This window comes from Pipistrellus kuhlii, unplaced genomic scaffold (genome assembly GCF_014108245.1).
Source record: "Pipistrellus kuhlii isolate mPipKuh1 unplaced genomic scaffold, mPipKuh1.p scaffold_m20_p_51, whole genome shotgun sequence".
NCBI lineage: Eukaryota > Metazoa > Chordata > Mammalia > Chiroptera > Vespertilionidae > Pipistrellus > Pipistrellus kuhlii.
This window is the reverse complement of record NW_023425553.1, coordinates 1929853-1944825: the sequence shown is the minus strand read 5'-3', so window position 1 is coordinate 1944825 and position 14973 is coordinate 1929853. Positions and strand designations below refer to the sequence as shown.

The following is a 14973-nucleotide window of genomic DNA, read 5'->3' as shown; positions in this document are numbered from 1 at the left end:
TTTGCAATGTAAGCATTTAGTGCTATAAAATTCTCTCAGGCCTTACATATTTCAATACGCTATATTTTTATTTCATTTATTTCTCTGCATTTTTATTTCTTTAGAAAAACACCTCTTTGATTCATTGATTATAAATTTGTTTTACTTAATTTCCATATGTCTACAGACTTTTCTGTTATCTTTCACTTACTGATTTCTAGTTTGATTTTATTTTGTTCATAGACCACATGCCATATGATGTAATTCTTTTAAATTTGTTGAGGTTTGTTTTATGGCCCGGAATATGGTCTCTTTTGGTAAAGATTCTGTGGATAATTGAAAAAAAAAATATTTACTTTGCTATTGTTGTGTGGAATGTTATATATGTCAACTAAGTATAATCATGCTGGTTGGTCGTGAAGTCAGTTCTTGTATATCCTTCCTGATTTTCTGCTTACAAGTCCTATCAGTTTCCGAAAGGGAATGTTGAAGTTTCCCAATACAATTGTGGATGTGTCTATTTCTTTCTTCAATTCTATTAGTTTTACACATGACAGAAGAAAAGGAAATAACTAATCATGCTACTCTCTTGCTCAAAATCCTTCAATGGGCTTACATCACAATTTAGAATATACTTTTTTATTTTGATGGATGAGAGGGTCCTGTGTGCTCTGCCTCTACTTTCCTCTCTCACTGTGTCTCTTGCCACTGCCCGCCCCCCCCCCCCCCCGCCCCCCCGGTGCTCAAACCATAGTCAGTCTGGTTTTCTTGCAGGACCTTGCGCTCCAAGCTCATTCCTGCTTTTGCACTTGCTGCTCCTTCACCTTTCCTCTGATCTTTTATTGCTCATTCTCTTACTTCATTTAGGTCTCTGATGAAATATCCTTGACTCTCATTTTCTAAAATAACTGCCAGCTCCCCTCCTTTCACAAATGCCTCAGGAATAATTAAGGTAATCCTAGCCAATTGCTTTTCTGGCCTCTGAGTTATTTCACTTCTCTTATTTATTGCATTTTTTTAAGTTAAACCCTCACTCTAGCAATTGATTGTATACTGCCTTATGATGTATTTTGTATTACCTAAATAAATGGTATGCAATATAAAAAATTCTATTAGTTTTGCTCAAAATAGATAGATTATTTAATTGAGGCAATGTTGGTTTACAGCATGTTTCAGGTATGCAACATTTTAATTCAAAATCTGTATACAGCCGAAACCGGTTTGGCTCAATGGATAGAGCATCGGCTTGGGAACTGAAAGGTCCCGGGTTCGATTCTGGTCAAGGGCATGTACCTTGGTTGTGGGCATATCCCCAGTAGGGTAATATGACTCTCTTTCTAACTCTCTATCTCTCTCCCTTCCTCTCTGTACAAAATCAATAAATATATTTTAAAAAATCTGTATACAATACATCATGCTCACCATCAAAAGTCTAGTTTCCATCTGTCAACTTACAAATGACACCCTTTATCAGTTTCATCCTCCCTTCACCCACATTCCCTTCTGATAACCACCAATCTGTTGTCTGCCTCTATGAGGTTTTTTGTGGTTTGTTCATTTGCTTTTGTCTTGTTTAATGATATTTTTGTGTTGCAAATATGAAAGAAATCATACAATTTTTTCCATCTTATTTATTTCATATAGCATGATATACTCAAGGTGCATTCATATTGTCACAAATGGTAGGATTTCACATTTTATGGCTAGTATTCCATTGTATATATATATGAGGAAGAGGAGAGAGAGAGAGAGAGAGAGAGAGAGAGAGAGCGAGAGAGAGAGAGAGAGAGAGAGAGAGAGAGAGATTTTAGTTGCCTCCCATACACACCTATACACCCTGGCTGGGGATAGAACCTACAATGCAGGTATGTGCCCTGACCAGAAATTGAACCCATAACCTTTTGGTGTACAAGACGATGCTCCAACCAACTGAGGCACCCAGCCAGGGCTGCCGTATCTTCTCTAGCCATTTATCTGTCAGTGGACATTTAGGTTGTTTCCATATCTTGGATGTTATAAAAAAAAATGCTACAATGAACACAGGTGTGCATATATATTTTTGAATACAGATGGCCAACAGGCACATGAAAGGATGTTCAACATCACTAATTATTAGGGAAATGCAAATCAAAAGCACCATGAGATGCCATAATGGCTATCATAAAAAGAGATAAGAAATAACAAGTATTGGAGAGGATAAAGAGACAAGGGAACCCTTTTACAATGCACGCACAGAGGAACTTGAGGAAAGTATTATTATTATCTCCCGTGTTTCTGAAGCTCAGAGAGGTTAAGTGTGACTTGCTTCAAGTAAAACAGCTAGGGAATGACAAACTTGGGACTGGGAGTCTTATTCAAAATCCAGTCTTCTTTCCACTACATCACAGCTCTTTTCATATCTGGGAGTTTTTCTGGTTGGCTACAAGACTGACAGGTCCCATGTGTACTGCAGAGCTGAGTTCATTTCAACATGCCTGGAGTATATATTATGTGTAAAGCTCGGTTGTTGTCACTGCAAGAGAAATGAAGATAAAAAAGACACAGAACATAATTCCAAGGAGCTTTTACAATGTAGTAAAATAACATCTAAAGTATAACTATGTTCTAAGTTGGCAAACTCATTAGTCAACAGAGCCAAATCTCAACAGAACAACGATTGAAATTTCTTTTGAGAGCCAAATTTTTAAACTTAAACTTCTTCTAATGCCACTTCTTTAAAATAGACTCGCCCAGGCCGTGGTATTTTGTGGAAGTGCCACACTCAAGGGGCCAAAGAGCCGCATGTGGCTGGCGAGCCGCAGTTGGCTGACCACTGTTTTAAGACAACGTGTAAGTAATAGAGGCATAGAAAGGTGAGGATTTGGGTTAGGTCTGAACCAATGGCTTGGTGGGGGAAATCTTGTTAAATCTTATTTACTGCTATATACTCACTATGTACTTGGCAAAAAGCTGGGCTCAATAAATATCTGTTAGGCATGGCTGGTGTGGCTCAGTGGTTGAGCATTGACCTATGATTCAGGAGGTCCCGGTTCCATTCCCAGCCAGGGCACATGAACTAGTTGTGGGCTAGATCCCCAGTAGGGGGGGGTGTGTGCAGGAGGCAGCTGATCAGTGTTTCTCATCTATGTTTCTATCTCTCTTTCCTTCTTCTATGTTTCTCTCTCTTCCCTTCTTCCTTCCTCTCTCTCTAAAAAGCAATCAAAACATTAGAAAAAAAATACCTGTTATGAAAATTATTGAATATCAATTTTTGACAGGCAAGTGACAATTATATAGCAGTAAACAGGAAGTAGACTCTGGCTAGCATAAGTAATAAAAGTTTTTAAAAAGTTAGAGAAATAGAGAATTTATTGAAAGGATAGTGCTAAGGGCCTGGGGCAGAGCAGGAACTGGGAGAAAGGGGACAATGGGAATAAAGGAGGGACATCTGTAATACTCTCCACAATAAAGATAAATAAAAAATATAGTGGGCCCTGACCGGTTTGGCTCAGTGGATAGAGCATCAGCCTGTGGACTGAAAGGTCCCAGGTTCAATTCTGGACAAGGGCATGTACCTTGGTTGGGGGCACATCCCCAGTAGGAGGTGTGCAAGAGGCAGCTGATCGATGATTCTCTCTCATTGATGTTTCTAACTCTCTATCCCTCTCTCTTCCTCTCTGTAAAAAATCAATAAAATATATTTTAAAAAATATATAGTGGGACATCTGAGTTAAGGGAAGTGTTGACTCAAGTAAGGGCAGTAAAAAGGTCAGCACTGGATTCAAGAGAAATTTATGGATCTTCTCTCCAGCTTTAATGTGATCCACCCCCATCTCTTATCACCCCAAACTATTTCCATTCAAAATGCCATGTTCTTGGGAGAGAGAAATTGATTGTCTCAGTTGGGTCAGGGATCTTCCCCTGGAATTAGTTTTTATCATCAATAGGGAAGGCTTACATATCACAGACATCAGACATGGCCATTACAGAACCACCTATGGTAAATCCCTTCCAAAGAAGGTCAATTCTTGTTCATTGGAAATATACTACATCCTGTGTGATGTCTCCTAAAATCTAATCAAGAGGAATAAGATTAAGGGAATGCATTATTAATATCCCAAGCCTTTTCCTGTCATAAGAACTTTCTGACATCAATAAGCTAATCAACAGAGACTGAGCTAGAAGGAGCCTTTGATAACCATTGATTCAACCTCACTGTACAATGGGAAATATGAGACCCTTGCATGCAGTCTTACATACAGTCACGCAGCAAATAAGTGGTAGTAGTGGGTTACAGGAAATGTCTGACCTTTAATTCTGTGGGACTTTTCTCTGCCTATGTTCCACGGTGCTCAGCACTGTGCTGAGAACATAGCCATGGTATATTTCAAATTTCCCCATGATATCATGCTCAGGTATTGGTAGCAACCTAGTAAGAGTTATCTGTCATACGTGGCCAGAAGTCCAGAGAATTTGGCCAAGCTGAGTAGGTTTTATGATCAGGCAGACAGCTGAGTTAGAATACACAATGGATAAATAATCAAGGACATGTCAATGTCAGCTTAAGATAGACTTAAAGACAGGATGGTTATCCTCCGGAGTTTTCTCTTCTTGAGGCTAAACAGCCCTGATCCTTCCATTAGAAAAGGGAAGTGACTGTTTCATATGACTTGTATCAAGGTCATTGCTTACAGAACTGCTCAAACCACACTTCTAGCTTTAGGTAACAAATGTCCCTAATTACAGCTGCTTCCCTTCATCTTTAACCCAATAACATCCAACAAAATGGAGTGTCTGCTCTTCCCAGTGTCACGACAGAACATCAATTTCCTTTAGGAAACACACTGTAGTGGGAAATGTTTCTATCTGGAGCTGTACTACCTGGGTTCAAATCCCAGCTTTATCATTTCCTAAGGAGGTGATTTTTGGCAAGTCATTCTAGCTCCTTGGGCTTTTGTCTTCTCATCTGTATTATATATATATATATATATATATATATATATATATATATATATATATATATATATGTATATCTCGGGTCTAGTAATAATTAATGTCGTTTTTAAACATTCGTTTAAAATCTTGCTTGGCATTGACTTGTATTGACATAACCTTCAAACACGTGGTATCTACAGAACGTGTGAAGTGCAATTAACAAGTTTTGCTTGAAAAAGTTTGTGTTTGGTTTGGTTTTTGTTGCAAAACTAGGGCTAAGAAGATGGCGGATGAAGAGCATATTCGGCACTGCATGCTTTACGAGTTCCAATTAGGAAGAAAAGCAAGTGAGGCTGCAAAAAACATTTGTAGTGCTCTTGGTCAAGATGCAGTTAGCGCCAGAAAATGCCAGCGTTGGTTTGAGAAATTTCGCGAGGGAAATTTTTCATTAGATGACAAGAGTGGTCGAGGCCGTGTGTCCAATTTTGATCAAGAAGCTCTTCAAGCTCTTTTGGTGCAAAATCCTCAAATTACCCAACAAGAGCTTGCGACAACTTTAAATTGTTCACAAAAAACAATTTCCAATCAATTGCGTGCACTTGGCAAAGTCCAAAAGTTTGGAAAATGGGTTCCTCATGAGTTGACCGACAACAACCGTAATCAAAAAGTCACAATTTGTAGTTCGCTCCTCTCTCGTCAAAACCGTTTGCCGTTTCTAGAGCAAATTGTTACCAGAGATGAAGAATGGGTGCTGTATGTTAATTTGAAAAGGCGGCCTCAATGGTTGGACAAAAATGAGGCTCCGCAGCCCACGCCAAAACCTGACTTGCATGCGAAAAAAGTGATGTTGTGTGTTTGGTGGAATTTTAAAGGAATTCTTCATTATGAACTTTTACCATCTAACCAAACCATTACAAGTGCAGTGTATAGTGCCCAATTGGAAAGGTTAGCCCAAGCTTTAAGAGAAAAAGAACCCGCGCTGATTAATCAGAAGAGCGTAATTCTTCACCACGATAACGCACGACCGCATACTGCAAGAATCACTGCTGAAAAACTGCGCCAGTTGGAATGGGAAGTTCTCCCTCAACCTGCATATTCTCCTGATATTGCCCCTTCCGATTACCATTTGTTTCATTCTTTGCAAAACTTTCTTCTTGGAAAAAAATTTAATAATGAAGAATGCCTCAAAAATGCATTGACCGGCCTAAACCAGTTTGGCTCAATGGATAGAGCATTGGCTTGGGGACTGAAGGGTCCCGGGTTCGATTCCGGTCAAGGGCATGTACCTCGGTTGCGGGCATATCCCCAGTAGGGGGTGTGCAAGAGGCAGCTGATCGATGACTCTCTCTCATTGATGTTTCTAACTCTCTATCTCTCTCACTTCCTCTCTGTACAAAATCAATAAAATATATTTTTTTTAAAAATGCATTGACCGAATTTTTTGCATCAAAATCACAAGAATTTTACAACAGAGGGATTAAAATGCTTCCTGAGCGTTGGGCACAAGTAGTAGAAAACAACGGCAACTATATTGTTGATTAAATTTTGTTGTATTGTTTAAATAAATTCGATTTAAAAAAGGTATTAGAAAACGACATTAATTATTACTAGACCTAATATATATGCCTAAGTGACTGTTAGGACAGAATGACTGGTCATTATGACACACACTGACCACCAGGGGGCAGATATTCAACACAGGAGCTGCCCCCCAGCCCGCAGGCCCTGATTGCTGATGGGGCCTGCTAGCCAGCCTCTTGGTAACTTTCCCTGGCCAGCAGGTCCCGATCACCTGATTGGGGCCAGGCCCCCGGGCTGGGACAGGGAACCGGGAGTGGGTGGCAGCAGGTAGCCCCTTTCCCAGGTGGGCTGAGGGGCCATATATATAAAAGGCTAAGTTGACTTGTGCATGTGCGATACATATAAAGCTCTTGCTGGAGCCAATTGCACGTGTGTGTTTTGATTTGTCACTGTTGACTGTGAATTTGATTGATACTTCCATTGTAGAGAAAGGGCGAATAGCAATATTAAAATATTTCTTCTAATTAATTTCCTTTCAATGTGCACGAATCCATGCACCGGGACACTAGTGAGGATAATAATAATAATACCTACTTCATAGGGAAGTTGTGAGAATCAAATTAGTTAATGCATTCTTGGAGGTAAGACAGAGCATAGGTAGATGTTCGGACTCCAAAGTAAGAAACACATCTAGAGACAAAGATGCCCTGAGTTCAGATGACCAGGTCCTCAACAACTATGTTCCCTAGCACTGCTTGACAAAACCAAGGACATTTAAGCCAACCACTAGCAATGAACTGCAAACCCTAAAAGCCAATATAAAGGTTCATTGCTATGGGGTCGCTTTTCCAAATACTACCATTGCTAACTCAGCTTACGGACAAGGTATCCAGATGGATGTTCTAAGGGAGAATAGATGGGGCCAGTGATTCATTATATAGATGTGTCTCTCTTTGCTGCCTTCTTTTTTGGTTTGATTCTTGTTAAAGTGATAACACCTAGTCTGGCCAGTGTTGCTCAGTGGTTGTATAAGAACAGGCAGGTCGAACCGGTTTGGCTCAGTGGATAGAGCGTGGGCCTGTGGACTGAAAGGTCCCGGGTTTGATTCCGGTAAAGGGCATGCACGTTGGTTGCGGGCACATCCCCAGTAGGGGGTGTGCAGGAGGCAGCTGATCAATGATTCTGTCATCAATGTTTCTAACTCTCTATCCCTCTCTCTTCCTCTCTGTAAAAAATCAATAATAAAAAAAGAACAGGCAGTCCCCAAAGGAAGTGTAGCACACCTGAAGGAAATGCCCAGCACCTGGGCTGACCTTCAGGGTGGCTTGTTAACATGTCTTTGTGGTTGCCACCATGGCATTTAAAAAACTGAGGAATTATTGTGAGGAGGCCAGGTCATCTGGGGGTAGTATGTGGTGGACACACCCTTCTATGTATGACAGCAAGAAGGTGTGGAAACAGCCCAGCTGGTGTAGCTCAGTGGTTAAGTGTTGATTTCCAGTTAGGACACATGCCTGGGTAGTGGGCTCGATCCCCACAAGGGAAGTAGGATGTACAGGAGGCAGATGATCAATGATTCCCTCTCATCATTGATGTTCCTCTCTCTCTCCTTTGTACCTTCCTTTCTGAAATCAACATATATATATATATATATATATATATATATATATATATATATATCCCTGCGCACGAATCCTTGTGCCAGTAGGTCGCTGCCACCCTCCTGTAGCTCCCCCCGCCCCTTTCTCCCCCTCCCCTCCTCATATCTCGCTGCCCTGCCCCCTCCTGTAGCTCTCTGGCACACTTGTAGCTCACTGCCCCACCCTCCTGCAGATCCGTGATCCAGATGTTACGTGGTTGGTCCTTACACCTCAGGGCGTAACAGATAACTAGCATATTCCTCTCTTATTATATAGGATATTTAATAAAAAGTGATAACCCCCAGATATATCCTAGAAGATATCACCTTCCATCATTCTTTCCACAAATATTAACTGAGCCCCTACTATGTGGCAGTGTTCTGAGTTTAGAGCAGGGAAAAACAGATGGAGTCTCTGCTCTTACTGAGCTTATGCTCTAGTGGGAGGGACTTTACCACAGAAGCAAACAACCATGTGGGAATGTTTTAGATTGTGATCAGTGTTGTGTTAAAAAACAAAATGGGATAAGGTCACAGAGAGTACCTGAGCCATGGGACTTACTTTAATTTGGGTGGTCAGGGAAAACTTCCCTGAGATTGAAACAATATAGCAGCCCACCATAGATAGAAATAAAAGAAAGTGCAAAGGCCCTGAGGTCAGACAGAGCATATTGGAACAAAAAGACCAGTGTGGCCCTAATGGGTTTGGCTCAGTGGATAGAGTGTCGGTCTGTGGATCGAAAGGTCCCGGTTCGATTCCGGTCAAGGGCATGTACCTTGGTTGTGAGCACATCCCCAGTGTGAGATGTTCAGGAGGCAGCTGGTTGATGTTTCTAGTTCTCTATCCCTCTCCCTTCCACTCTGTAAAAATAATCAATAAAATGTGTTTGTTTTTTAAAGATCAGCATGGCTAATAGAGAGTGAACAAGGCTTTTTTATAAGTCAAGTCCAAGAGGTAGGCAGGGGCTGGATGTAAAAATGGTGGTGGGGCCAGGGTGGTGGCAGCAGCAATGGTGATAAGCGGCCAGATTCTGATTTTTAAGATAGAGCCACCAGGATTTCTCAAAGAGTCAGATGTTGAGGATGGCTCAGTGATTGTTGCCCTGAGCAACCAGGTATTTTATCATGCACTGGAATGGAGAATGGTATTGCATGTGGTTTCTGACGGGTCATCTGGAGTTCCTCTAGGTGTGGATGGCACGTCAAGACCCTTCTGTGCTTATGTGGGCAGTGAGGGTGGGGTGGGGCTGCTGTTTTGGGTGAGTTCGAGGCTTGAAGCACATTTCTGGGAATCCTCCCTCTCTCTTCCCCTATTCTGGTCCGAAATGTGGAGCCTTCACACAGATGAGATTTAGAGAAGACTTGAATATACCGAGTCAGGCCAAACCAAGAGGCCCCAGAGACAGGGGATCTGCTGGAGCCACTTCAGTCCAGAAACTGTAAGGAAGTGGGCGGCGCCAGAGAGGGCGCTGCACAAACTTTCTCGGCTATCTGGAGCCTAAGGAACCGCTTTTCCCCCCCTTTCTTTCTTTTTTTTTTTGACCAGAAACAAAGTAAAGAAAATAGAAGGGGGTAGAGCATGGCGTGGCCTGGCCGGCCCGGAAGGACTTTGGGTGGAGCGGACTGTGAAAGCTTCGGGGCAGAGGGGGAGGGGAACCCTCCACTAGCAACTAAGGCCGGCCTTCCTAAACTCGGCAGAAAGGTCAGAGGCATTGCAGGCGAGGCCAGGAGCCCCCGCATTCGGTGTGCCCGCCAAAGACGGCCGAAAACCCAAGTTGTGCGATGCAGCTTTAAAGGGGCTGGTGATTGACAGAATGTGTAGCAGTGGATGGGGTGGAGCCGCTGGGTGGGGTCTGGGACCGGCAGCTGGGAGAAACCAAAAGGAAGAAAAAAGAAAACCATTGCCCCTGATTATCGCTTAATGCCGGGCGGGGAGAGCTAGTCCGAAAGGGAGGAAAAGGAGGGCTTTCGAGCTCACCTCCACTCCCACCCGCGGTCAAGTCTCCCCAAGCCTTCTGTCTCCTTTGGAGAGCATTCAAATCGAGTGTGTCCACCGGCCCTGATCGGTGCCCGTTACCTCTAACCCTCCACTGAACTAGGTTTGCAGTACGAGGGAGTGAGGACCCCGAGTCCATCAGCTCAACCCCAGCCCCGCCCCGTCCGTTGGCCCTGGCCCCAGGCTGGGAGGAGAGGATGCCTCCGGAGGCGCAGAATCCAAAAGTAAGTCCCTTTCATTTTGCCTACCTACCCCTTTCCCCCCCTTCCTTTTGCCCCCCCTCCCTGGGGTCTCCGCTGGGCGGCGAAGGAGCCACCTTATAGAAGGAGACTCTTTCAAGGAGGATCCTGAGGGTGGAGCAGGGTGGGGTAAGAAAGGGAGGGAAGGGGAGGAGGGGTGGCGCTAGGGGAGCTGCCACCCCGTGGCATAGGCGCGCTCGGAGTTGGATGTTTGTATGGTTTGGTGCCTCGATGGCCCCTTGGATCATCGGAGCCTCGACTTACCCTCTCCAGGAGTTCTTTCTTTTTGTCACACTCCAGCATCCTTATCAGGTTGCTTAAAGCCTCTAGCTGTGAGTTGGGAGGGCTCCATCTTGCCTGGCTTCTTAAAGGGACAGTGCACTCGTTCAACTGAGGGAAATCTGTATTGGAAATTCAATTTCGAGAAGGACGGCAGGGACTCGCCTCGCTGTGACACTATGAGTTTGGGGGATATTGGCATGGGAAGGAGGGCTTTTTCTCCCCCATACCAACCTCCAAAGTTGGTTCTAATACCCAGCTGATGATCAGCCTGCAAACCCTTAAGTTGCATTAGTTAACTGCAGTCAATTAGCAGTTTTAGGTGGATGGAAAAATGTTCTGTTTCCTAGGAGGTGCCATGGCAGTGCAGATGACTTGAGAAAACAAGAATTCATTCTACACATATTTCTTGAATGCTACATTCAGTGCCTGGGGCTGATCCCACTGCTGAGCGCTGTCTGTTAATATGTCAAGACCATGTAGAGTGGTGTCCCTGACTCCTTTCTTAGCAGATGGGTGGCCAAGGTTCCTTCTTAGGATATGGGGATGGATGTTGAATTTGATTCTAACATTTACCAAGCATCCATCCCTTGAAAGTTCCAGTGGTTCCCATTTATTGCCTTTCCTTAAGCACGAGGCATTCATATGCCCAAGCGCAGATAGCTGGGAGAGGCAGCTGGAGGAGATAAGAACTCAAGGCTAAATGGCATGCAAAAGGCCAAGGATGGTATGCTTCCACAAGGAAGCAAAGGCCACCTTGGATGACCTGCCATTCCCACGTCCATGTCCAGTCAGGAGGACTGAGTTGGGGAGAAGGGCTTCACCAGCTCCCCTCTGATGTTAAATAAAGAATCCGCGTGGTGGAGACTTGGTTGAAGGTGTCGGATGGACCAGTGACATCTCTTCCATGTTGTCTCATCTCTCTGCTTAGGGAGAGTGGCAGGATTGGGTGGGGCCTAATGCTACCCCACAGGTGAAAGAGATGAAAACATGTTGTTTGAGGCTGTAGGGCTAGCATTTCACTCTGAAAGTTTCTGCTCGGCGGATGGAATGCCACAGCTCCCAGGGCTCTGCAGTCGACCAGTTCAGCTGTCTCTGGTATTAAATGCAAGTCACAGAGCCCCTCCCTTCTTTCATGTGTTGGGTTTCATTGCATCCCAGTGCCAACTCCCATCAAGGGCATGTGTTAGTTCTGGGTTCCTAGGCAACATTTCAGTAAAGCACCTTCCTCCATCCCCTCTCTCCTGCATTGACTTTCCAACCCGCAAAGCGATCTCATTGTGGGCGGTCATATCATTGAGTCCACTGGATTCAGATTAAAAAAAAAGAAGAAGAAAGAAAGCCTCGCTTAGAGGTATTTCCCCCTAAAGTCACTGGCCTATGGGCTCCTATAAACAAAGGAAACATAAATTCAACTGGCACTCTTCCTTACTTTCGTCAGTGGGAGAACAGTCTTGACGCAGAGCCAAGAACCACTTGTACATGTCACACCCACTGAAGTCTGCTATCCACACCCTTGCATGGAGGGTGGAGAAGCAACTATGTGTTGGTGCCATACCCAACCTCCTGCAGTTGGTATGCATGGACTATGTTAGGAACAGGTATGCTTCCATTTTCATGTTTGATTGGCCCTTTGTGTTCCTATTGGCTTGTTTTCCTCTGGGACACTTTCTAGTTGGAGAATATGGGAGCTAGGCAGTTCGGAGCTCTCATAAAATACCACTGCTGAAATATGGTTATTTCCTTCCTAGGACAATGAAAGGTTTGTGAACCCACTAACGACTCACAGGCAAGCAATAGAAATCCTTTCCAAGGACTTCTAGTGGCTTCCCCAGAGCGACGGAAATTGTTTGCTGTCATTCATTCTGCTTCCTGGGATTGCGGCGAATTTCTATCTGTTTGGAGGCAAAGAGGTTTCAGGGGGGATACTTGTAAAAAGGGTACTTTGTGCTTTCTCTGTGGTAGAGAGTAGAAGTAGAAGTAATTTGGACCTTCAAGTTCCCTTCTCAGATGCCCGTATCTGGTGACCTAGGCTATTCTTGCCTAGACTAGACCAGCGTGCCCGTACGTTTACTTTGGTATGAGTTCTTTCCTAGTTGTTGCTCAGCCTTTGAGGACGAGGCGCTGTGATAAGCAAAGCTATCAACACAAGGTGCATTGTGGTATGATGTTCTTTAATTAATTCATTGAACAAATACTTAGTCGGAATCCATTCTGTGTCATCACTGCACAAACTTAGGGAATGTCATCTAATGAGGGTGTGTTGGTGGAGGGGAAAGCCAATAAACAATAAAGGTATTTGTGGGATGGGGATAAGGTGGGAAAAAGAATAGAAGGCATTTGGGGTTGCGGAGATATATTTACTATAGGGCAGTTAAACAAAATTTCTCTTATTCGGTGATATTTAAAAATATACCTAAATGGAGTGAGCTAGCCGTAATACCTGAGGAAATGGGGTATTAGACACACAAAAGAGAATGTGCAAAGGCTTGATGTGTTCAGGGAATGGAATCCGGGACCCTTCAGTCGGCAGGCAAACGCTCTTATCTACTGAGTATCACTGGAGTGGAGAGGAAGAGAGTGGTAGGACATGTGGTCAGAGGGACATAGAGGGCCTGATCATATAGGACTTTACTAAGATTTTGATTTTTATACCGAGTGAAAGCCATTTAAAAAACCTTTATTGTTGAAAATATTATAGATGTCCACCTTTCGTTTTCCCATTGACCCACCCTCTCAGACCTTCACCACCCTATTGTCTGTGTCCATGGTTATGCATACAAGTTCTTTGGTTAATCAACCCCCCCCCCCCCAGCCTCACCTCTGCCTTCCCTCTGAGAATCCTTGGTCTCTTCCATCCTTCTCTGTCTCTGGATCTATTTTGTTCATCAAATTCCACATATGAGTGAGATCATGTGATGTGATACTTGTCTTTCTCTGACTGGCTGATTTTGCTTAGCATCTCCAGGTCCCTCCATGCTGTCTCATAGGGTAAGAGACCCTTCTTTTTACAGCTGTGTAGCGTTCTATGGTGTAAATGTACCACAGCTTTTTTATCCACTCATCTTCCAATGGGCACTTGGGCTGTTTCCAGATCTAGCTGTTGTAAATAGTGCTGCTGTGACCATAGGGGTGCATATATCCTTTCTGATTGGTGTTTCAGGATTCTTAGGATATATTCCTGGAAGTGGGAGTAAAAGCCATTTTTAAAGAAAATAAGTAATCAACAATTATTTTACTTAAAATCCTACTCTGAAATATCAATATGGTTTATGTTTTTATGCTTTAGATAGCATGTTTCTTTCTTTCTTTTTTTAATCCTCACCCGAGAATATTCTTCCATCAATTTTTAGAGAGAGTGGAACAGAGAGGGAAAGACAGAGAGAAATATTGATGTGAGAGAAACACATCAATAGGTTGCCTCCTGCAACCAAGGTAGGTGCCCTTGATCGGAATCAAACCCGGGACCCTTCATTCTGCAGGCCGACACTCTATCCACTGAGCCAAACTGGCCAGAGCTATATAGAATCTTTTTCTTTTTTTTTCTTCCATTTTTTTTTTATTAAGGTAAAACAGAGTGAGCTTATTGCTGTATTCATGTCAACTGATACAATTTAATTTCATACTAACCATTGTTGTATCATACAATTACCTGGGAAAGGTTTCATACACATTTGAAACTATTTCATTATAAAAAGCCTCTTCAATGCACTTTAATTTAAAAAAATCACAATAGCCCAGACCGGTTTGGCTCAGTGGATAGAGCATCGGCTTGCGGACTGAAAGGTCCCGGGTTCTATTCCGGTCAAGGGCATGTACCTTGGTTGCGGGCATATCCCCAGTGCGGGGTGTGCAAGAGGCAGCTGATCGATGATTCTCTCTCATCGATGTTTCTGACTCTCTCTCCCTCTCCCTTCCTCTCTGTACAAAATCAATAAAATATATTAAAAAAAATAATAAAAAAATAAAAATAAAAAAATCACAATAAATTTATTAGCACTAGAAAAATATTTAAGCTTTTAAAGAAAACTTCACAACAGTTTACTCCATCATAAAATTGTGAAAAGTATTCACTTGGAACTTAAAAAAAAAAAACAAAAAAAACCTTTCCGTCTTTTTGCCCTCAAGATTTCTTTTAAGCTATTCTCCCCAAGTCCTTCCTAATGGGGAAGTATGTTTCATTTTATTTAGTCCTCACAATAATGCTGTGAGGTAGGCACTATTGTCGTCTCCATTTTATAGCAAGGAAATTTCGACACAGAAAAGGAAAGTACTTTCCCGAAGGTCACACAGTAAGTAGAAGAAGATCCATTCTCTCCCATACCTTCTATTGATAAATTGTTCCAACAGCTTTCTTCTCTCGTCTTCAATTTCTTTTTCTTCTTGGATTCTCTCACCCAGCCAAA

At 43.0% G+C, this 14973-nt stretch overlaps 1 protein-coding gene across 2 annotated transcripts in view; it reads left to right on the top strand.

Annotated features, from left to right (window-relative positions):
• The first annotated feature begins 9621 nt into the window (after positions 1-9621).
• Positions 9622-14973, top strand: part of KLF8 (Kruppel like factor 8) — a 70558-nt gene continuing 65206 nt past the window's right edge. The window contains exon 1 of one of the 2 annotated variants that reach the window (XM_036415773.2): positions 9622-10273. Coding sequence is in view for 1 of the 2 variants with exons in the window: in XM_045573495.1 (XP_045429451.1) it covers positions 12156-12168 (13 nt within the window). In the remaining variant the exon portion in view is untranslated. Of the gene's footprint in view, positions 10274-11915; positions 12169-14973 lie in introns of those variants that run through there. The other variant, XM_045573495.1, reaches the window with a different exon arrangement.